The sequence below is a fragment of the Colletotrichum acutatum genome (genome assembly GCF_030867785.1).
Source record: "Colletotrichum acutatum strain CBS 112980 chromosome Unknown BDZ83scaffold_30, whole genome shotgun sequence".
NCBI classification, from domain to species: Eukaryota; Fungi; Ascomycota; class Sordariomycetes; order Glomerellales; family Glomerellaceae; genus Colletotrichum; species Colletotrichum acutatum.
In genome coordinates, this window is record NW_026849024.1 from 221474 (window position 1) to 243013 (window position 21540).

The following is a 21540-nucleotide window of genomic DNA, read 5'->3' on the forward strand; positions in this document are numbered from 1 at the left end:
GAACGTATCGGCGGACCCAGAGCGACCACAAATGATCCCCGAGCTTCCGTGGCAAACCGACCCTAGTCCCGAATTCTCGTGCGCGTTCGGCCCCATTGCGCCCGTCGGTGAATCACTGCGAACGCGGAAGACTGGGACCTACGACTGTCGGGCATGTCGGTGTTGTCGTCCGGGCTTCACTCGCGCGGCTTGGTGTAGTATTCTGGACATGGCAATCTGCGCCCAATACCAGCTACTTTCGTATCGCAAATGAAAAAGATCGGGAAAAGGAGAAAAGGGGCCGCCGTTCGGCAAAATCGAAAAAAAAAAACTCGCGACAGGCCAAGGAGCTATCGGCTGTGGGCAAGATAGCACAGACGATTGCTGTAAGACTCGACTGTTCTACCCTTTGACAACACGGTTTGAGACCGCTGTCTGTCTAGGGTGGCTTGCGACAGACGATTTGGCGTCATGGATATACGCAAGCTCTGTGTCCTCAGGAAGAGACACTCACACTCGCTGGTATTTCAGACATTGCAGAACGATCCAACTTCCCACCGCCCACACGCAATGACGCGAGCCGTGGGAAGCTTCAACTACAGCCGATGCAGCTGTGAACTTGCGACAACTCTCTTCGACCAACCAGTGCATGGGACTCCCAGACTGTTCGCCGCGGGGTTGGGGGCCAAAACCTAACCTCTGTTGCATTATATAAGCAGAACATGCAACAGGCAAACGTTCACGTGGAGCTGCGACTCCAGCGACCCGGAAAAGTATGGGGCCCATATCCTACCGGTTTGGGGAATCACCTTAAAGTGAGGTTGCATTGGTGATGGCCCACTACGAAGGCATGCCAAGTTGACAAGTTGACAACAAGCTGTGACAGGTCCTGACATGCTGTGGCCCTCTACTCTCCTCGCGCGCCATTGGACGGAATTCTCGACTACACTCGTTGCGTCTTGGCCCTTATTGGCCACCATGCGACCTGCAAGTGCAATCCTTCAAGACTCATCAAGCGTCTGCTATTCGATGATAGCAGTAGCGAAGTAGGCGCAGCAAGTTTGACCTGAGACGCCAGAGCATAGTCTAGCTAAGTGCGGCTGCTTCCTTGCCTAGTCGTTCGGGATTACCTGGTATACCGACGACCCCTCTCTAGTTGTTGAAAGTCTTCTTCCTAAAGTCGGGTGATGGATTTCTGGCATCTGTCAGAGCTCGAATAACTGTGGCTGTCTCTATCCCTAGCCCCTAGAGCTTCGGGTAACCCAAACTTGTGAGCCCCTTCTTCGTCATCCGCTTGGCCTAAGTCCATGACAGTCGTTCGAAGTCGCAACGTTTCTGGCAGAACAAGCTGCAGCTGTTCAATTGCTGACTTCAAGCTCTGAACTCACATCCGGGGACATGAGCGTATGCTTGTAACGTACTCCGAGATCGAGGGAGGTTGTGGTAGTGATTCCAGAAAAGCTCTTGCTTCGGACTACAGGAAGACGCCCCTATAGCAGTCGAACAGCACTGCAAAGAATCTATTGAGACACTCGGTAGCCGCTCGTCGGCTCTGTTGTCGCTTGCGCGCTACGGGCAGGCTGACGGTCTGTGATGACTTCCAGGCAGCAGTATTATTCGAGGTCCACTGATGGGCTAGGCGGGCGAATTTGAACAAGGTTGGTGGCTTGATCCACTGCCGTGCCGGTCGGGAGCATCCCACAGCCCAGTCCATCTGCATTGATATCGATTCACCCTCCATCTCGTCGAAGGCTAGACGCTCAGAAGCCAGCCCTGTTGGGCGCGAAGTGGCGAAGTCACCGGCAGGACGCTGATGTACAATCGCGGCGGGGCGAACAGGTGGCACGAAAACGGTGCCACTGTCACTTTCAAAGGATCATGAAGCAACAGTGGTCAACGGCTAAGGGTGGTTGAAAAGCAGGGGCCGGCTCATAGGGCGACAGTGGAACAGCCACATGGAGGCTCTGGAAAGGACTGTGCCGCCTTCAAGCATGCATTATCTTGTCTACCGGCTGCTTTGATTTGCAGGCAGACGTTAAGAGAAAGCCATGAAGCTGTGGCTCCTGATGAGCGGGCGTTCAGATCGGAAGGATTGCAGATGGGATCGTCTTCAGAACCACGAAGTAGTCGATAAGTAACGGCGAAGCGTTGACGACAAGTACGGCAAGCTTGATCAGAAGCATGGTAAGTCCCATCCTTTCCATGTAGGTAAAGCTAACAGGCTTCATCCGTGGGGTTGGTGTCGAAGACGTGACAGCCTCTTCGTATAGACAAGCGTATGTTGAATGACCAGGGCACCCCGTCGTATGCTTGTCCATCATTTCGACCTCGCTCGGGGTTAATGACGGTAGAAATTGACTAAGCCGGAAGACAGCAGCCGTCTGTTTGTCTCGGGGCCGAATGCCTCCTCTCCCTCGACAGTTCCGTGGGACTCATGGGGGTCGCATTTCCCCGCTTCGAAGGAAGAGGCTTGAAGCTGTGATCGGTCATGAAAGTGGCCGATTGGGGCAAGCCCGCAATGGTTCGGTGTTTGAACCACTTTTTTGCCAGGTTATATTGGCTTCGATTCCGTTCGTGTACTCCCGAACAAATCTTCCGGTACGGAGAGACGAGCCGACAGCGAGCGATATTGGAATGCATACGTATTGGAGTGCCAGGATGACGCGACAGCTGCCCGACGTCGATTGTAAATCGCCCCGGCCTTGGATGGCCACGGCGCCCGTTGCTTGGGATGGCCCTGCCTCTTTTTGCTGATCGAGGGGCCAGCCCACTGGCAATCAAGCCTAGATTCGAATTCTCGCACGATTTGGAGATTACTCTTAATATTGCGCACTGGCCAGCAATACTCCACGTCTGGATACGAAACATGGTTAGTCGCCAATGACTTATGAGAAGAATGCGTTACAGGCTCTTTGCGGTACGGTTCAAGCTTTGAGAGGTGGGAAGGCAAGTGCGTACATGAGATTGGGATCTTATTGCTCTCTTGTTGTGTCTCCTTGAGAGTTTGCATTCATGTTCAAGTCCCCCGTGGACCCTTGCTCTGGCCCAGCGGTGATCCCTTGTCATGTCTCCTATCTTCTCTATGTTGAAGCATGCAGGTCCTGCTGAGGACAGGTTCGACGCAGCTTGTCTTGATCCTTCGTCTCGTTACCCCACACTTGTCGTAAGGAAAACACCACTTGAAGACATGCCCTCGACCATGCTCGACAGGGAAGAGCGGCTGCGGGCGCTTTAAGCGAGTATTTGTGGGTTGGTGGCAATGACACTGAAATGACTTGTCTATGGTCCTCAGGTAACACGCCTAGCTAGGCACGATACTTTCTCCCAGCGGTTTTGAGTCTTCGTAGCTTGGTCATAGGCTGCGAATTTACATCGGGAGTCGTCCGCAAATATGGTGGAATCCAGCGGTTGCTTAGATAAGGTAGCAGGGGAGCTGTTGAAGGTGTGCAGGAGACAAGCGAAAGAGAGAGAGAGCGTCGTATTGTAAGGGTGAAGGATAGGGGTAATTGTAAAAGTGGATGCCGACTCGAGGGGGCGTGGACATAAGACGATCCAGCAGGAGCAGGGGCCACCCAAGTATACTGTGCTCGATACGGTGCTTTACCATTCTGCACACTGCCAGCCATCACGACGCACGCACCAGCAGCATTTGCGCGGTGTGCGCCTGTTTCGCTTCGTGGCTGCCGCTCCGGGCGTTCTTTCCCCGCAGGCTGACCAATTGAACCATGAACGTCGCGCTAGCGCCTGTCGCCAGCTGCGGGAGAAATAAGCGCGACACTGCGATAGGCCCACGTTATCCCTCCCAATTTTTGAGGCGTCAAGCACCGCTTTAAGCGCAGCGCTTAATCAACCCATCAACGCCAAACAAAGTAAACACATCCATCCATCTACCTTACTTTGGAAATCAACAACAACCGGCGACAGAACGGTAATCCTTCACGATAGATACCGTCGACCGAAACAATTGCGACTTCCTTATTGAGCCACCGCACCATCCTTGCCGAGACTCTGCAATGAAGCAGGCCTTGAATCCTTCCGCTTGAGCGCATCTGGATGCATTCCACAAGCAGTCATGGCCACGATAGTGAGCGCCGCGCCGTCTAGGTGGAGCGGCAAGAGACAGAGTGTGTTCAAATCAGTCTTTGACTCCGAAATCTCGCAACCCACTCCTCATTCGATACCTTCTCAGAGGTTCAAGTCGCAGGGAGAGCCGTTTGGCGCCGCACTATCACCGCCACTACACCGTCAATCACCCTCCCGCTCGCATTTCCCCGGCCATGGCAAACCTTCAGAATTCCACGCCTCGTCTTCATCTCGGCCTTCACAAACCTCTGCTTCCATGCAGACCAGCGACCAAATCCGGTGGGACCAAGCATGGCACGTTGTGACGACTCGTATTCAACTTCCGCCGTCAGTGGCCGCTGAGGACTCCTTTGGCACTTTGGCTCCGGAATCCCAGGATCACGACGCAGACTTTTATGATAGTCTAAAGCTGGTTCTCCATCCAGCTAAGCACGCTGAGAACGCCTCTAGTACCAGGGATATCCTTTCCTGGCATACTCAGCAGGTTCGCCACCATTTCGCCCAACATGTCCTCCCCCTACTTTCCGCTTGCAACACGTACGGTGACCAATCCCAGGTCCTCCTTGGAAGCATCCATACTCTGGAAGCAGCTCACCGCCAGTATCTTTATGGGCTGTCTCTTATCGTGCGGGGCCTTGAGAACAGGCATGCAGACATCGCCGTTGACAAGTTCCGCCGTGATCTACATGCAGTCATCGGCAACTCCATGTCGCAGGCGCTTATGGAGTCCCTCCGAGCTGTTCTGAGTCGCCTGATGAGGTTGGTTCTGGGCATGCAGCAGACCAGCCCTCCCTCAAGTGTCTCTCGGACAACCGACCTCGAAGCAGATCGTCAGGCAGCAGCGGCAGCGGCAGCGCGGCAAGAGCTTCTGCAGTTGATCGAGGCACTGCACAAAGTAGGACTGGCAGGCGAGAGGTTCCAAGTCCTTTTCGCTGAGCTCATGGATGCCATGATGGTGGAGCACGTCAGAACATCATTCGCGGGCGCCTGGACGCAGTCGAAATCTGATGGCGGGAAGGATGCTCCGCGCGCCTCGTCTGTGCCTCGCGCTACGAAACTTGGCACTCCTTCACGCTGCATTGCTGCACTATGCAATTGGGTCGAGAACCATTATTCGCGGCTAGCAGTCGAGGTGTTTGCCCGCCTTGGAAGCGGCGACATTGCTTGGACCGATGTCGAAAAATGGAAGGAGATTGCCGTTGGGCGATTAGCAGTCATGCGTATTCATGAACTCTTCGACATCGTCCTCCAATGGCCCTACAGCAGAGGCGCTCTTGATGACCTCCGAATGGCAATCACAACGCCACAAAGACGGCTGCAACTGACGGACACGTTTTCGGCAGCGTTACAGAAACGGCTGTTGCACCCGGGACGGTCAACACTGGATATACTACGGGTATACATTTCCATGATCAGGACTTTTCATGCTCTAGACCATTCCAAAGTACTACTGGACCGTGTGGTCCATTCGCTGCAGCTTTACCTATGTCAGAGAGACGATGCGATCCCCATCGTCGTGACGGGACTCCTATCCAATCCGGATGACTCAAGTACTGAGGCAGGCAGTACGAAACTTATTGAGCTCGCCATTCTCCTCAACGATCCATCGCAGCAGAGAAGACCTGCCATGGAGGATGAGGAACTGGACTGGGATGACATGGAATGGATCCCCGATCCCGTTGACGCCGGAGTCAACTACAAGCGTCCCAAGTCAGAAGATGTCATCGGGACCTTGATTAGCGCTCTAGGCTCTCAAGATATCTTCATCAAGGAGTTCCAAAATATCATTGCAGAGAGATTACTGTCCACACAGGTGGAGTTCAGCCAAGAAGTCCGTGTGCTTAATCTACTGAAGAAGCGGTTTGGGGATAATGCCTTGCAAAACTGCGACGTCATGATAAAGGACATTCAAGACTCGAAGAAGGTCGACGCCATCATCTCCAAGACGGTCAGGGCAGGCGTTATCGGTTCCGTTCGTAAGACCCACAACACCCCGTCGTATCATACCAAGATTCTTTCTCGGCTCTTCTGGCCAACTATGGACCGAGAGCATTTCATCTTGCCTGGGCCTGTCGTCGAGGGTCAAGGGCAGTACGAAGGCGAGTTCGAGCGTCTCAAGTCTAACCGCAAGCTTACATGGCTCAATAATCTCGGAAACGCCACTGTAAGCCTCGAACTCGAAGACAGGACAGTTGAGAAGGAATGCAAGACGTATGAAGCTGTAGTCATATATGCATTCCAAACAGACGAGTCTTACAGCGGAACGCTTCCCATACGTCGCACAGTTGACGAGCTTGAAGAGGTGCTGCAAATGGACGATGATCTGATTCGCTCCGCCCTTTCGTTCTGGGTCGGTCAGCGTGTCATCCGCGAGATCGAGCCGGGTACCTTCATCGTCATTGAGAAGCTAGATGACGATACCGACGATGGAGGGAACCCACCTGGACCGGGACCCGATGATGCTCCGGCGCCCGACTCAGGCGACCTTTCACCCAAGAAGCCGGGCGCATTAGATGCCAAGGAGAAGGAGCGTCGACAGGTGTACTGGCAGTTCATTGTTGGTATGCTGACCAACTCAAGTCCAGCCATGCCACTGGTTCAGATCGCCATGATGATGAAGATGTTGATAGCGGACGGGTTCCCATGGAGCAACGAGGAGCTGCAGGAGTTCCTTGCAGAGAAGATGGCGATGGATGAGTTGGAGCTGGTGGGTGGAAAGTATCGACTGCCAAAGAAATGAGCGGCATAGGTTTTTCTGACAGTAGAGAAAAGACTCGTCGGATAAGGAGGTTCTGGATGAGTCCTTGTTACGGGGGACTTTTAAACCACAATTTGATTACCTGCGGCTCATTTGAAGAGCCACACTTTGGTACAGTCAATAACAGCTACGATACCCAACCAAGTCATGTTCAGTAGCCGGTGTCCCGTGACGTTGGTGCTGTGACTGAAGATCACGGCGCATTGTAGACAAGATATCTGACCCTATGCGCTTTCCAAGCACCTTCTTCTGGTAGCGAGACAATTCGTGAAGTCGTTTTGATCCATCTATCCTGCATCGAGATCTCCGCGGACATGAGCTTGATGCCTACCAATCTGTCATCTGCCAATTTGAGTGTCATTAGGGGTGGAGTGACTTCATAATTCAGTTCAATCCTCGTTTTGGCTACAAAAGTCAGTAAAATCAGCAGAAGCTGTTCTCGTAGCTTCGATCAATTATTGCATCAGGGCTCTCTCTCCTTGGTCTCTCTTCGATAACCACCTCCGGCTGAAGAGGCTAGATTTAAAAGAGCTTACCTCGCATCGTGCCTGACTTCGACGAGAATGGAATATCTAGAGAATTTTTTCAATCGCCGTAAATAAATGGCATCGGCTGGCACCTTGGGTGGTAGAGACCTATTTGTTTCTTTTACTTCTTGGGACGACGCGTATGGTTAACGGGTAGCTACCAAACTGCTCAACGCGACTACAATCCTCGACGGCCGTCAGTCATCGGCCCATTTGCTCGCCTAGGTGGTATCTCTCGCCTTGAGTTGACTACTGTGAGGCTACATCTGGTCAATCTGAAGGGCTGTTCCCCTGATCATGAAGTCTTTGTCACTCATATTGATGATGCTCGAGGGACTGCTTGACCAGACAACAACGGCCGTACCACGCGTTTCTTGTCTGTGAGTCGCTTCGTGCTGATATGATTGTTCAAATATAACGATCTGCTGTATCTGGTACCCCTGAGCGTAGAGTTATCTGAATAGGATGTGGAATCTGAACAGAACCTATCGAGAGGTTCAGGACTAATCCTGCGTACTTCATAAGCTTGCCCTGCAAATGCGCTTGTACGCTTTCAGCATGTGATGACAAAATGCCACCTTATTTTAAGACTTTGGGAATCATTAGACCGTCATATATACTTCAGAAAGAGGCTTCAAGCAGTGTAATTGCCTCTCGATGTTGACATGGGAGCTGATAGCTAACCCAGTGAGCTAGGTGCGAGGGGGAAAAGGCGAGATATCAGGCATCAGCCGCTGAGCGTTCTAAGCCATATAAGATGATATCACCTTATTCAAACAAGATTTGGCCCGTGTTCGTGAGACTGCACTAGAGATATCCCACCGAGCACATCCTCCCATCAAAAGCAGCAGGTTTTTGCCCTCTAGCATCGTTAAAATAGGCTCGTGAATAGACCATCTCGGTATGTTTACGACTAGGAGGACAGAAGACCGGGAAACTTCAAAGAAGAGGGGTGGAATATTTACTTTCGAGAAACTGTCTCACATAGCCGATGCTTCCGTTGACCCTGTGAGCTTGAAGGCCATATACTATCTAGTCAGTTATGCAATTAGCAGAGATATTTCTGAGGTTTGAGAACGGCAGACAATGATAGTTGATACTTGACACTACCCGAAACCTTCCAGAAAGATCAAAAGCCTTGTTAGCCATTCCAATAGACCTGGCACCGGACACTTCGACCTGTGAGATATGATGGTACCTGGAATGTATTCGATTCACGACACTGACACCTCAAAATCGTCCCTAATTGCCCAAGTCAACCCCAGTAGCTGGCAAGCCTAGTCCATACCTTTCTCCTCATCTCTCGACTGGGGATATCCGAGACCCCATAGGCGTATTCGCCTGCATTGGTGCAGAATAGCAAACCCAGCAGTGGAATAAGTCAGCTACCGAGGACTTCATATTCTCATCCAAAGTTCAGTCTCCTACATCTCCTACATCTGTCGATGGCATGGCCTGTTTTTGAGAGTACTGGGAAAACATTGCTCTACAGGATGGCTGATGAATTCTATCACAGCAAGAGCCTGTAGTACACACCCGGCCTCCTGCTCAAATGTGAAAAACCATAGGCACGGGTAAGCGGAGAAAAACCATCCTTGTTGGGTTGACTTGTACGTTGTGTCTTCAAAAGCGCTGCCATGCCATGATACCAACAACCACATGAACTCACTCATAAGATTGTACGTATTGCTTCTCGCCTTCAATCGAGAGACTGCGATCAAAGGCTCTCTCGTCTTGATCAGATGCGCGTTGTCAAATGAACAGCCCCGACTCATTCTCAAAACCCTGGGCGAGTTTCTTGTTTCAGGGGAATATCGGGACTATCAGCATCTATATCCTTTAGATGGCGTCCCTTCCACAAACGACGGCATACTATCTTCGAGAATGGAGCATGTGGTGGGATAAGTCAGGAGAAGGAAGGACCTAGGGAAAGCGTCTCGGTGTCATCCTCGAGGTACAATACTTCAAAGTGTAACGTCTGTTCCTACATGACCGTAGTGTACTTATTTCGGGTTGATCGGGCCATATAATCCATACCGGAACAGTTCCACTCATTGTTCTATTCTCAAAGCAGAGGTCGAGGGGAATTTCGTCCTCCAGGTAATGAACCACCTTAGGTCTGGGGCATCAGTTAATACAAAACCAGCTCTTGCGGACGCACTAATGAACGAATATGAACATCAAGGGACTGCTGGCTCTGTTAGATTGAAGATAAACAAGTTTCTACCAAGGTCCTATCGACACGATGAGGGTAATGACCGTTGACCCCGTTCCTCAGCCTCATGCCAGGCTGAATCAAATCACATGCCTACGTGATATCGGATAGTTACTCCGTGAATTCACAAAGGTAGATGGCCAGCGTCCAAGGCTCGTGTCACAGCAACCGGTCGTGAGTAGGCTACCTAAGTGCGTAGTGACATGTGTACGATACGTTGATCGATTCTTTTCGTTTCGAAAACAGTGAGAAGAACGCCCGAGCCGAATTCACGCGTAACTGTTGTGGGAATCGAGATGCCAAATAACTTGATTCTCGAGAGTGATTGAATAGTCCCGTTCCTTTATCTCAACAACGTAAGTTGTGAAACAGGAAGAGAAAAATGAAACCACTTGGCTATCTGAACACATCATTTCACTCCGCCACTCCTAGCTAGCTCACGTAGTTGAGTCTATCACTGTCCAAAGTGAATACAGAACAAGAGTCTGAAAGAAGGAGACGGAGGTCGAAGCGCAAGCAACAGAAACCCAAAGCATCATTCTTAGCAAATTGCGTGATGACAAGATGCGGTGAGAATTCGGTAGGAGACGTAGTATTGGCGGAGGTTCAAGGGCCGACAAACCCGAAAATACGTGAAGCAGACGTCATCGTCGCTCAGCGAAAGCTCTGAGTCTTGCCCCCCCTCCCCCCCGGCGCCCCAGCCAAGCGATGGTCTAGACATGGGCCCCGAGTCAGCAGCCTTCGGAGCAGGGCCTTCGGAGCAGATATGCCTGAATTGTGGATCATCGGACCGGTTGAGTGCCTCGGACGTGCAATCGGCGACTCGGGGTTTGTTTGTTTGTTTAATCATGCGCGGCAATCGAGGACGGTACAATCATATGTTGCTAATGAAGTGCTGCGCACCAGAAAGGTGTTGTTTTTCTCCCCTTATAGGGGAGTAAGGTGCTCCATGCAAGGCATCGATGACCTCGCTATAGGACTCATGGTATATGGATGTCACACACGGGGGATTCCGGCTTACCTGCCAAACCCGTCACATAGACCGGATATTGAGGTGGAAACTTACAAGAAATGAAAAGAAACTGAAAAAAGACAATGTGTTCCCCACGACATTAATGTAGCTCGCTCTGTGTAACTCAACCTTGTCTCGTGTAGTGTTTGTAAATTCGGGTGTCATGGGTCCTGCAGGTGACCACATGAGCGTCGGTCTAGACAAGGCGCTGAGTAGCGACTGGAACAATAGGACCGGCATGCTATGTTTCCGGTATTGGTTGGTGTGGTTATAAGGAAAAGCCCAGTAAGAGTTTCGACCATAAGACTGCTGAATGAGAGTGATGATCACAGCTCTCCAAAGACCAGTCGAGCTAGATCCCGCGTTTGAGGCTTGGCTCAACCTCGAATGTGGTAGATCGGTGCCGAGGAGAAAAGTTTGCCGATGATGCGTCCTCCACCGCCATAGGCGATAGCAAGGCGAGAGAATAGACATGGATGGGCAGGCCTGGGCGCTTGCCATGGTGCTGACTCGAGGTCCAACAATTAAGGCAGTCCACCCTTGTGGCGAGCCTAGAGCGCTGAATGATGAGACGAACATCTGAAGCAAAACAAACTGACTTGGCGGGAAAAGTCCGTGAAATTAAGTAAAATCTCACTTGGTCAGGCGACGGGGACGAGGGACAGGGAGGTGGGACAAGAGAAGGGAGGGACAGAGACAAGACTCCCCGAAGTAGTCGATAACAGTACCAGCGTCGAGCGTGGACGGGGGAGCACTTTATCTTAGCGCGAACCAGGGCTCAGAAGATCGTCGCGGGGATCCCGCTGCTTCGAAAACGAATGAGAGACGAGGTTAGCGACCAAAAAAGGCTTCAGCCAATGGATAAGTACCGTCTCCTCGAAGCTAGGTGGTCTTGCAGCAGGGTCATGACTGGGGTCTTGTTAGGACAAAGCCGCGGGGTCCTTGCATTTCCCTCGTGCCTGTTCCTTTCGGAGGGGGAGCTAGAACCTGTTATGACGTAGCTTGTTGGTAGGGGGTGTGTGAAAATGTGAGGACGTAGACTCGGGAGAGGTGAGGTTTTGGATTATTTTTTGAATCTGAGAACCACCTGGGTCAAACGGATGGTTCTTGGCCAGTTGGGAATAGTGACAGGACGCGAGGACTTGTAGGTTCCAAGCCTGAGAATCGAGGTGAGTCACTGTCAGGGGTCCATCCCAATGGGAGCCGATAATGGTATCTTCCGCCTAGGACAAAAGCTGATTGCGCTGCTGATGCAGACGAGAGAGCATGCCTTAGCATGGCCCAAGGCGGGGCACGTCTTGAAGGTGGTGGGAGAGAAGTGGTTGAATTTCCAACAAGAGTGTGGTGTGGTGTGAACGGCCCGGCGCAAACGGTCCAAGTTGATCATGGCAGGCCCCCACGGCCCCTCATGTCCCGTAATGTATCCGTACTTTTCGACCACTGCCCGGGTGACAGGGTCAGCAACGGACATGAAGTGGGATTCGCGAAGAAGGTCCATGGGAAAGAGGGACGAGAAGGGGGGAAACCGAGGAATACGAATGGCGTACAACATTGTGAAGGGGCAATGAATGTGAAAAAAACTGACGGTTTCTTGGTGGCTGGTCCCAACAGCTGGCCCCTCCCTGTCGTAACGACACCCTCCCCTGCTCCTCCTTATCGTTATCGTGTCTACCTTATGGATAGGTAAGGTAGGTGGTGCACGCCGGCCGGCAAGTCGGCGGTCAGTCTATACGCAAGGTAAGGTAGCGCGAACTACATGATGATAGGATTCGCCATGATGCTGACAGAGGCCAGGTCTGGTATACGTCGATCAATGAGGAAACGAGCGAAGAACTGCCGAATGGTATCGACTTAAGAAAAGCTTCCATATATGTCGCTGGTAATCAGTAGGTGTGTGTATCGAGCATCTCGAAGCACCTTTTTCGATGGCATCTTGTCGGCATGCTCGGCGTATTGTCGGGCCCCTTGTGCTTCTTCAAAGGATGGTCTCAATTCCGCAGCAATCAGGGTACTCACACCCGCCGGGGAGTTGGGAAGTTCGCCATCTTACGGGATACTTCTGGGCAGAAAAAAAATCACGGCCGAGTGAGACAGCGCACGGTGTGGACCGACACCAGCTTCGTCGCCTTCGGACCTTGGTTTTGTTTTGGCAAGCAGGCCAGTAAACCGGTGAGAGGCGGGCAGGGAGTCCGCAGCATCGTAGGCTTGCTGGGTTCTTTTAGGTGCATTTCATGATCGAGGGCTGTCCGGTTGAGGGGTCAAGTTGTGGAGACGCTGTGTCTCGCAAATACCGGGGAGAAGAGGGCAAACGCAACGGAAGCCGTCGGATGCGGCTGTTTGAACTTTGACCCGGACAGCCTGAGAACAAGCCTCAATTTTGACCTTCTCAGTGAGACTTGGAGTTGCAACAGACGGCATAGCAAGGTAAATATTGCAAAGAGGCTGGCGACAGGATGTTTCGTTTTCAAGACGGGCAAGTTGACGGCCGAGGGGCGGTTGCAAGAAAAAGAAGACTTGCCGGCGAAGCAAGCTTGAGATGACAGGACCCCGGTCCGAATGCAAGTTCAGGGTCTCTCCTTCTATTCGCCAGATGAGGGAATGTGAGCGGATGAATGACCAACTAACTTATCGACCAGGAAGGACTCACAGGGTATAAAATGCCCCAATTCACACTGCGTTATGTATCCGTATATAGTTGCGAGGCAAGCTGCAACAGACACCTTCTGTTAAGGGAAGGCGACAAGTCCAGATTTCCCAAGGGCAGAAAGTACGAGACGACTATCCATACGGATACCTCACTTGTCTTAGCAGGCAAAACCACAGCACAGGCAGAACGGATAGTGGAGGACGTCAGGCAGGGTACATGGCGGGTGTTAAGGCCGTCTTCATGTATAACAAGCCGAAAACATGCTGGTGCTGCGAAAGGCTCGCATATGGCGCGTGCGACTGGTCGATCAAGTTGAGTTTCGTAACACCTGACAAGCCTGCCTTAGTTGTGTGTTAGTCTCACTCTCATTCTCACTCTCACTCTCACCCTCCTCACTCACAAAAGCCGCCCGGCCCTGGTTGCTCTCAGGGAATCACACGGACCCCAGACAGCCTCCCACACCCGAAGCCATACTACTTTCAGCGCAGCTTCCTGTGGAAATTCGGCCATGAGTTGTCGTTTGTGGTGGCAGCGAGCTATTGAATACGCGGTAGTGTATTTTTCTTTCCATCGCATGGGAATTGGCTTGGGTCTGTAGTGCCACCGACAGAGAGCATGCAGAGCATTGGTGGTGATTACCTTACAGCCTACAGGGTCGCCAACACCTTCTCACTATCGTCATGCCAGTATCCTGCAAGCCCAGTCAGCCATGCTGTGCCCACTGAGGTGAGAACCAAGGCCAGCCACGCGTTCCGGCTAGATAACAAGCCAGCCTACCAGGTGTGCTGTGAGCCTTTGAGGAGCTCGCAGAATAGAGTGACGACAAACGTGTCTAGTCACAGCCTCACAGGCCATTCATCCGGGGCAAGGGTACTGGATCGTATTTATTGATACTTGATACCTTTTGAAGAACACTGTGAGTGTGTGGTATTATTGAGTGGTTGCCCTGCTTGGACCGGCCGAGCTCAGGTGGTTCATGTGAGCACCTCACTCACACTTAGATGGAGCTGACCAACTGAAGCCAGGACCCAGGACTGCCGTTGCGACCTACTGACACACCCCATGCCCCCTGGTCGTTGACGTTTACATACATACCGCTTTCGCACCACGGCCGAAAGGTTTCGTCCTTTCACGACCTGGTCACGACATGATGATGCCCGGTGGAATCACGGCGGAGTTTTGGGAGTTCCCTCGGAGGGGACAGCTGAAGAATGATAAGTGAGTGGATTCTCAGCTCCGTCTGTCAGTCTGATCAGCGTGCAGAAATGCGTAGACTCTAGACTAGCAAACCTCGGAAAGAGCATTTGTCCATACTCAGACGTTTTCGGCAGGCCAGCATATCGTCGCTTCCAAATGGCAGCAATCTGCTGGGCTGCTGACTCTGATTATGATGCCAACATGCTGATGTGCCGATGCGGTGCGCTTGCATTCCCGCCAGCGCCCGCTTTTCCTGATACATCTCACTTTGTACGCCTCCAGCAGCGACGACTCCCTTCATTTTCCTCCATCTGTTCGGGCCTTCAGCCCAGCTGGATCATGGATGTGGTCGATAATGGATAAGGTGCTCTTCCGTCGCCAACTCTTTCATTCTTCGCAACGCTCCCGAGGCCCCGGCTCAATCGATCATGTATGGTTCTTTGAGAGCAACGAAACTTTCAGTCTACCGCCCGTGTGCATCAATCCGCCCACAAATGATCAACTGCGGATACCAGCTTACATGGTTTCTGCAATGATCAATATATGGTTCTAGAGAAAGGCGACACCTGTTGGCAATGACGAGACCTAGCTGCAACTTGCAGTACATCCTCAAGCCTCTAGAGCCCTGTCCACCGCCGCCACCATCAACCACCGCCCATCCACCATTGAAGACGATGCTTGTGACCTGGTCTCGACCCAGTCTTGGGCGTATCACAATTCGTCTCTTCCCTCGCCGCCTCTGAAAGTGTTTAGGAAAGGAAAGGTGCCTTGCCGCCGCCAACTGACACCCGCCCGCCCCCGTAGGATCCGAACAGACAACAGAGACCCAAACACACCCGCTTGCTACCCATGTCTGGTAAGGTTGCTCACGTCTCGCTCACTTTTGGTGGCTCACCTCGGACAGGGCACTAGCCAGGCAGGCTGCAAAAGGTTACTCTCAGTCTCAAGGGAAGGGCAAGGGAAGTGTAGAGTACGAATACCCACGCAAGTACGGTGTATTCGTGGCTCACTGACTCTCAGATCCGAACTTGTCTTGGCCTTTTTCTTTCTGCCTCTCTTCATCCGCTTCCAGCTTCCGCTTCCAAAGCCTGATGAGCGCCCGACAGGGACTATTCATTTAACCCTCGCCCAGCGCAGTCCATGTCGCATAGCTTGCCCCTCCAAAGAGACGGAGCCACGCACATCCCAGGGCCGGGCCTGCTTACATGTGGAACATTGACGTGGGAAACACCACTGCGAACAAAATGAGGGCATCGCACAAGGTAGCCGTACCCAGTCACCCAACACATTTCCGCCGTATCGGTAGACCGGCACCCGAATTAGCAATGAATAATAAACATCTTTGCCAACAGCGGCACCAGCAATCAGCACCCGCCCAGCCTGGACTAGGCCATGCGGTCGAATTTCCGTCATTTTTCTCTTCCAGACTGATCCTGTCGCTGTTCCCGACAGACAGCCACGTCCAATATTCAGTCTGTTCCGGCCCCGGTTTGGTTTGCTCTTACTGCTTGTTGTTGTTCTTGGTGGGCTCGGTCATACTCTCCGTTCGGTCACCGGAGAGAAGGCTTCGTGGGGTCCTGAGGTGAGGTGAGAGGGCCAAAGGATGGGCGAGTCGGATGTAGCATTATTGTGAGGGCAAAATGCAAACCCAAATGCCCCTCGTTGGATGGGAACAAAATGGCCCTCACCTGAGAACTGGACTGGACCGGCGGATGCGCATAGCCCTGCAAGTCTCTTGCTCGGCGCTCACCCAGTCGTCTCTGACTCTCACACTTACTTCCGCACCGTACCCCCAGCGTGTATCGTCTTCTCATGGCAAGTCGTCTCCTGAGTCCCGGTCTTTTTTTTTGCCCTTGCTCCCTGACCCGAGCCCCCATTGGGTTATGGTCTGTCGTCTTCCCTGGCGGGAGTGCAGCGCCATGCTATGCCACGCCCTTGCCTTTCCCTGCCTGCTCTGCCCATGTTGTGCTGTGTGTACGAAGTAGTGCTGTGTGCAGTGTGCTGTGCTTTGCGTTGCGGCACTTTGCTTCGTCGTCTTTGGTTCGCTATGGTCCAATCCAATCCTGTTGGAGCAAAGCAATCCAACCCATCCCATAATTACCGCCCTTTCTGCCCTGCAACGACATGACTTTCTGGACATGGAACATGGTCCCGGTCATGGGCTGCCCTTTGGATCATCGGAGGAGGAGGAGGAGGAGGAGTAGCGGTAGTAATATCTGGCTGGCTAGTAGTACCGTAAAGTAAAGACCGGTCCAACCCAGCCCAGACCAACCGTATTGATTGTGCAGTCTACCAACTCGGTCCCGTTTTGGTGCATGGTTTCCCTCACTCTTTCTGCACATGTACGTATGTATGGTCTCGCTAGTCCGCCCCCATCCCGGTGTCATTGCCCGGACACTCTGCGGAGGGCTCCATCATCACTGGTCTTGTTCCAAGCCTGTCCTTCGTGAGGGTCGAGTGTGAGTGTGAGTGTGAGTGTGGGCGAGATACCTGACTTATACCTCTGGGGGTGGTGAGCTCCAAGGTGGGCTTTTGTTTTGGCTTCCGGTGCCTTGTCTTGACCTCGCCTCGTCTTCCCTTCCGGTTCCCTTCCACCCATTTCCCATTGTCTCTTAGACCTTGCCTGGCTGGAGTGTTCTCCTCCGTCTCTCCGTCGCTCATCCATGGCCCTGTCGACCCGACCTTTCTTGCCTACCGACTAATACACCTTGCCTCAATAAGTGGTGGTGTCTGTCTGTCTGTCTGTCTGTCTGTCTGTCTGGCGTCTGGTGTCTGGTGTCTGGTGTCCCCAAGGTTCCCTTCCTTCTTGCCTGCGACGAGATACAAAACCCAAGACTGCCTGCCCACCCCTCTTTCCTTGCCGCGCCTTCCCTTTCCTTTTCCACCCCCCTGGAAGCCGTCTCTCGTCTCTTCTTCCCACTTCTTCCTCTCTTCTCGAGCCATCGTCGTCTCACCGATACTCTTCGCCGCCCACCGACCGCTCGTGAACCTAACCTAACCTTCCAACGTCTCCCTCCCGAACCCCATCGACCAATATCCCTTGCTCGGCGACATCGGCGTCACGACGTATGCGGCCTGTCACAAGAGAAACCGAAACCCATCGAGTCACCGTCACCTTCACCCCTCTTTTCGTCTACCTAATAAGAAGACGAACAGGCTGCCTTCACCCTCACTCTGTTCCTTTCACTGCCTTACTTGGCCCATCTCACCTTACTTAGCCTCCGACTGAGTAGTCACTCTCAACGATACTCATACACACTGCATCCATAAAAGGTATCCCATCCCTCTGCCTCGATTCCCCGCCTTGAATGGCTCCCACGCACAATCCTCTTACACGCTCCTCCTTTCATCCCTACTCCATCACTGCCCTGCGACAAGAGCAAGAGCGAACAAGCAGATTAAGAGACACAGACCGCTCTTACTATCAGCTTGTTACGAGGAATGCCCAGCAGTCTGTTTTTCCTCACTCAATTTTTTTTTCTTAATTCCTCACGGCATTAAAGTCCATCGTCCTTACCCAGGCTGCATCTTACCTGTTACAGCCAAATAAGACAGACGCCTGCATCCCGCTCTTTTGCGAACATCCGACTAACTTCTGAAAGCGGCATGATCCAGCGGCCCATCCCAGTGTCTTAGCAGCAGCGCCCCTCACCTCACAGCCGCCTCACGCCCCGCCCGACTCTTACACTTCATTCCGCCTCTACCACCCCACGTACCAATAAACTGAGGCTGGAGATTTGAGCACCTTGCGTTTCACGCCTCGAGGACACGAACTACACCGGAAAATAAACCTCGATGGGTCACTGGGGAAAAAACATTTCGAGCCGACCTTGGAAACTCTTTATCACCAATCGATAAAATCAGCAGCGACTTTTAGTTGAACGCATTCCGTGAACGCATTCCGAAACCCCCAGCCAGACTCACCCGCATCTACCCCTCCAGTCAGTCCACGACGACTTGCCACAGACCACATTCATTTCGGACCCCCCTCACTTCAACGACCCGCTTGCCTCAATCACCGGCAGCTTGTACGACGACGAACGCACCTTCTGGTCGATTGAATAAGGGCTCAGAGAAAGCAAGCGAGCGACGCCCTGCAGCTGCATACAAACAGGAGAATTAAGCGACAAAAAGGAGGGGAATAAAGGAGAGAGCCAGGTTATTGGGTGAAAGAGAGACTGTGATTCTCCAATACAGGCAATCCTGAGCTGAAATTCAGAAGCCGGCTTCACAGCGACAGTCTAGAGGACTTTTCTCACGCAACGGTGGAAGGGATTTACAGCATGGACGAAGCCATGGATTACGCATACCACCATCCGGAGCAGTCTCAGAGTCAGGCACAGAATCCGTACGCACAGCAGCGACCACGATGTCCTTACTTTCTTAACAGAGAAGGCCAACAGCAACTCCCTGGGATGCCACAGCACCGCTCAACAATGCACTACGACCCTGTTCACTCCTCAGCGAACTACACAAGTTGGCAACCTCAAGGACCACCGCTACCTGGGCCATATCACTGGCAACACCAACCTCAGATGATGAACCACCGGGGACATCCGGCACCCCAGCACCGGCCTTCGAACTCGGCCTCTGAGGCGCCTTACTACAACCATGTGCCTGTTCCGAACTTTGGCAATGTGGCTGGTGGCTACTCGGGGGCACCCCCAAGCGAGATGGTAGGCCCTCCAACCATGCAGCCGTCGTTCCCTCATACGCAGCTCCCTCCGGTCAGATTCAATTTTCCGACAGCTCTGCCAGCAGGCCATCCGGCACAAGGCCAGCCGTTCTATACCAGCTCTGAGAGGAACTTTGGTGGACAGAATGCTGCACCTCGCCACAGCGCCTTTAACACAGCTTCCCACTCTGTGAATACATCAACTCCTTCCGTAGCACAAACCAGCTCAGAACACCTTGCAGGAGCCCCAAATCCTCCCCAGATCGAGATGTCAGAATCTACTGGAGGTACAGTTCAAGCACCATCTTCCGGGGCCAGCATCCAGTTTGGATCTGCTCCTCCTTCAACTGCTCCCCATCGCAGCACCTCAACCTTTCTCAACCCGCCGCATGACGTTCACCAACCTACTTCAGGTGAGTAGGGTTTGCCTGCATCTGAGATTCTATATGCTAATGATGCCCGGAATATCACAGGCGCTTCATCTTCTGGAGCCTCGAGTTCGTCAAGCAACTTGGGCTCGCATCACCACCCAGAGCGACGTCGAGTTCCTGCCATTCGCCGCGCGTCCAGAAGACAAAGCCCTCTTTCTGACAGCGATGTCGATTCCGACCGAGGCGCGCTCGAACAGGTCATAGCATTGGCTGGAAACCCAACGCAAATGGCACGTCATATCATGACTCTGGAAGAAGACCACGTTCGGGCCGCCCAATTCATGCGTGGCTCTGTGACCACGAAATATGTGGCGTCTTCGTCGGCTATCCAATCTCTCCAGAGCGTTCCGATTGCCGAGCTATCAGAAAGCGAAAGAAGTGAGTTATAAGGATTCTTGCTCTTTTGTGGGAGAAAAAAGACTAACATGATTTGATAGCCTGCGTCATTTGCTACAACGAATTCGGTGTAGAAACACCCGAGGGTGTCAAGGAGGCTCCACTCCGACTACCCAAATGCAAACATGTGTTTGGTGATCACTGCATCAAGAAATGGTTTGAGGAGTCGGACAGTTGCCCTTACTGCAGAGATAAGGTGCCGCACGAACCCAGGATTACATCCACACACCCAAACTTTGACCGGTACTACCGCAATCGTGGACATGTGAACCTTGGCGGCCTTGCTGGTTACGCTGGCTACATGCGAGACAGGGACGCCAGTCTGGCACAGGAAGACTCAAACCGCTCGCAAGGATCTGGATCTAGCCATGGTGAACGCCGCTCTCCCCCAACAGACAGTGGTGAAAGTCGGCGTAGGATTCGACCTCGTACCGGTGTTCAAGGCCCAGGGTCACCAACTTTCAGCAGCAGCCGGCCTAGACCAGTGTCCAGCACATACGACAGTAATAGGAGAGCGCATGCTGCTATTCCTGCTCTGCTCCCACCTCGTGGAGCTTTCGCATCTAACGGCTCCAGTCGTACGAACCACGGTGGCATATCACAGGTGTCCTTTTCCAGTTCCAACATGCATCAACACCATCATCAGGCGACTGGTTTTGCAGGTCTAGGAGAGACTGGGAGCGCCTCGACGCAGGGAGTTCCGATACTCGCACGCCACCCTAACGGCGCTGCGCCAACCGCTCTCGGCGTGCCTGACGGGCTCCATGGAAACGGATATCTGAACCCCAACAACCGAACCTCACTGCCGGCAGCCCTCCCGAGCGCTTGGATCGGAGACCTAACAGCACCCGAAGAAAGCCATCGGCGTATGATGGGTGGGGAGAATGGTGTGTCACTCCAAGCCAACCCATGGGTACGGGAATAGGGAAGTCAATATGGACTTGGCGGCTGTGGACAGCGTAGGCGTGGACGGCGTGGGCATTGGAAACGTAATTGGCATATTGGATATGGGGGACAGTTTCACTAATCAGTCTGCAATCTTTTTTCGTGGAAAGGCTCGGTTCGGTATGCAGGATGACCTTTTACACAGATCGGCCGCGGCGTTTATTTTATTATTTTTTCGGTGGAAGTGGCGTTTCAGGGAACCAAGGATCGTCATCTTCGTGATGGCATGATTCAGGATTCAAAGTCTTTCGGTAGGATTCACGAGGTCCGTTGGATCTGTCTGGTTTTAAGGGCTGACCACTTGAGTGGCCAGCCCGAGTGCACACATCATCAACGCATTTCTGGGGGGCACTCACTTATTTGTTGTTTGCCTGCAAGCCACGATACGCAAACAACGCGACACCGCACACATGGCGGAAGCGACACAGCAAGCTAGTCTAGTTGGTTCTAGTTAGTTGAGCGGACGAATACATGACTCTATCCCACTCACATTCCGTTTTCTAGATATTCCGTTGCAGAATCTATGTGTCTGGGTGAAATTGTTGGTTCATAGGGAATAAGGCACAGGTTTTCCATAACTGACAGTAAGAGTAGGCAGGCACACAAGTATTCACGAGATATCACGGGACTTGATTGACACACAGACTCGTAGCTTCTAGATGATGATTGGACGGC

At 52.6% G+C, this 21540-nt stretch overlaps 3 protein-coding genes across 3 annotated transcripts; 2 read left to right on the forward strand and 1 right to left on the reverse strand.

Moving 5' to 3' along the window:
• Nucleotides 1–2028: 2028 nt before the first annotated feature.
• On the reverse strand, nucleotides 2029–3164 carry BDZ83DRAFT_252348 (uncharacterized protein). The gene is made up of 2 exons (XM_060501936.1): nucleotides 2938–3164; nucleotides 2029–2832 (listed from the first exon to the last, which is right to left on the reverse strand). Exons 1-2 carry the CDS (start codon nucleotides 3043–3045, stop codon nucleotides 2338–2340), a joined length of 603 nt encoding a protein of 200 aa, XP_060366782.1. The 5' UTR covers nucleotides 3046–3164; the 3' UTR covers nucleotides 2029–2337.
• A 714-nt stretch (nucleotides 3165–3878) lies between these two features.
• BDZ83DRAFT_615296 (Cullin family protein) lies at nucleotides 3879–7029 on the forward strand. The gene has a single exon (XM_060507887.1). It carries the CDS (start codon nucleotides 4052–4054, stop codon nucleotides 6800–6802), a length of 2751 nt encoding a protein of 916 aa, XP_060366783.1. The 5' UTR covers nucleotides 3879–4051; the 3' UTR covers nucleotides 6803–7029.
• Nucleotides 7030–18302: 11273 nt separating this feature from the next.
• On the forward strand, nucleotides 18303–21214 carry BDZ83DRAFT_252430 (uncharacterized protein). Its single transcript, XM_060501937.1, has 3 exons — nucleotides 18303–19506; nucleotides 19567–19902; nucleotides 19962–21214. Exons 1-3 carry the CDS (start codon nucleotides 18702–18704, stop codon nucleotides 20843–20845), a joined length of 2025 nt encoding a protein of 674 aa, XP_060366784.1. The 5' UTR covers nucleotides 18303–18701; the 3' UTR covers nucleotides 20846–21214.
• The last annotated feature ends 326 nt before the right edge of the window (nucleotides 21215–21540 follow it).

Bases quoted from the DNA above. Each gene is read 5' to 3' on its own strand.
- BDZ83DRAFT_252348 (XM_060501936.1), bottom strand. From the start codon at position 3,045: ATGACAAGGGATCACCGCTGGGCCAGAGCAAGGGTCCACGGGGGACTT. The intron at 2,833-2,937 runs GTACGCACTTGC...TTTCGTATCCAG, and splicing joins CAATAAGATCCCAATCTCAT to ACGTGGAGTATTGCTGGCCA.
- BDZ83DRAFT_252430 (XM_060501937.1), top strand. From the start codon at position 18,702: ATGGACGAAGCCATGGATTACGCATACCACCATCCGGAGCAGTCTCAG. The intron at 19,507-19,566 runs GTGAGTAGGGTT...GGAATATCACAG, and splicing joins CGTTCACCAACCTACTTCAG to GCGCTTCATCTTCTGGAGCC. The intron at 19,903-19,961 runs GTGAGTTATAAG...ATGATTTGATAG, and splicing joins GCTATCAGAAAGCGAAAGAA to CCTGCGTCATTTGCTACAAC.
- BDZ83DRAFT_615296 (XM_060507887.1), top strand. From the start codon at position 4,052: ATGGCCACGATAGTGAGCGCCGCGCCGTCTAGGTGGAGCGGCAAGAGA.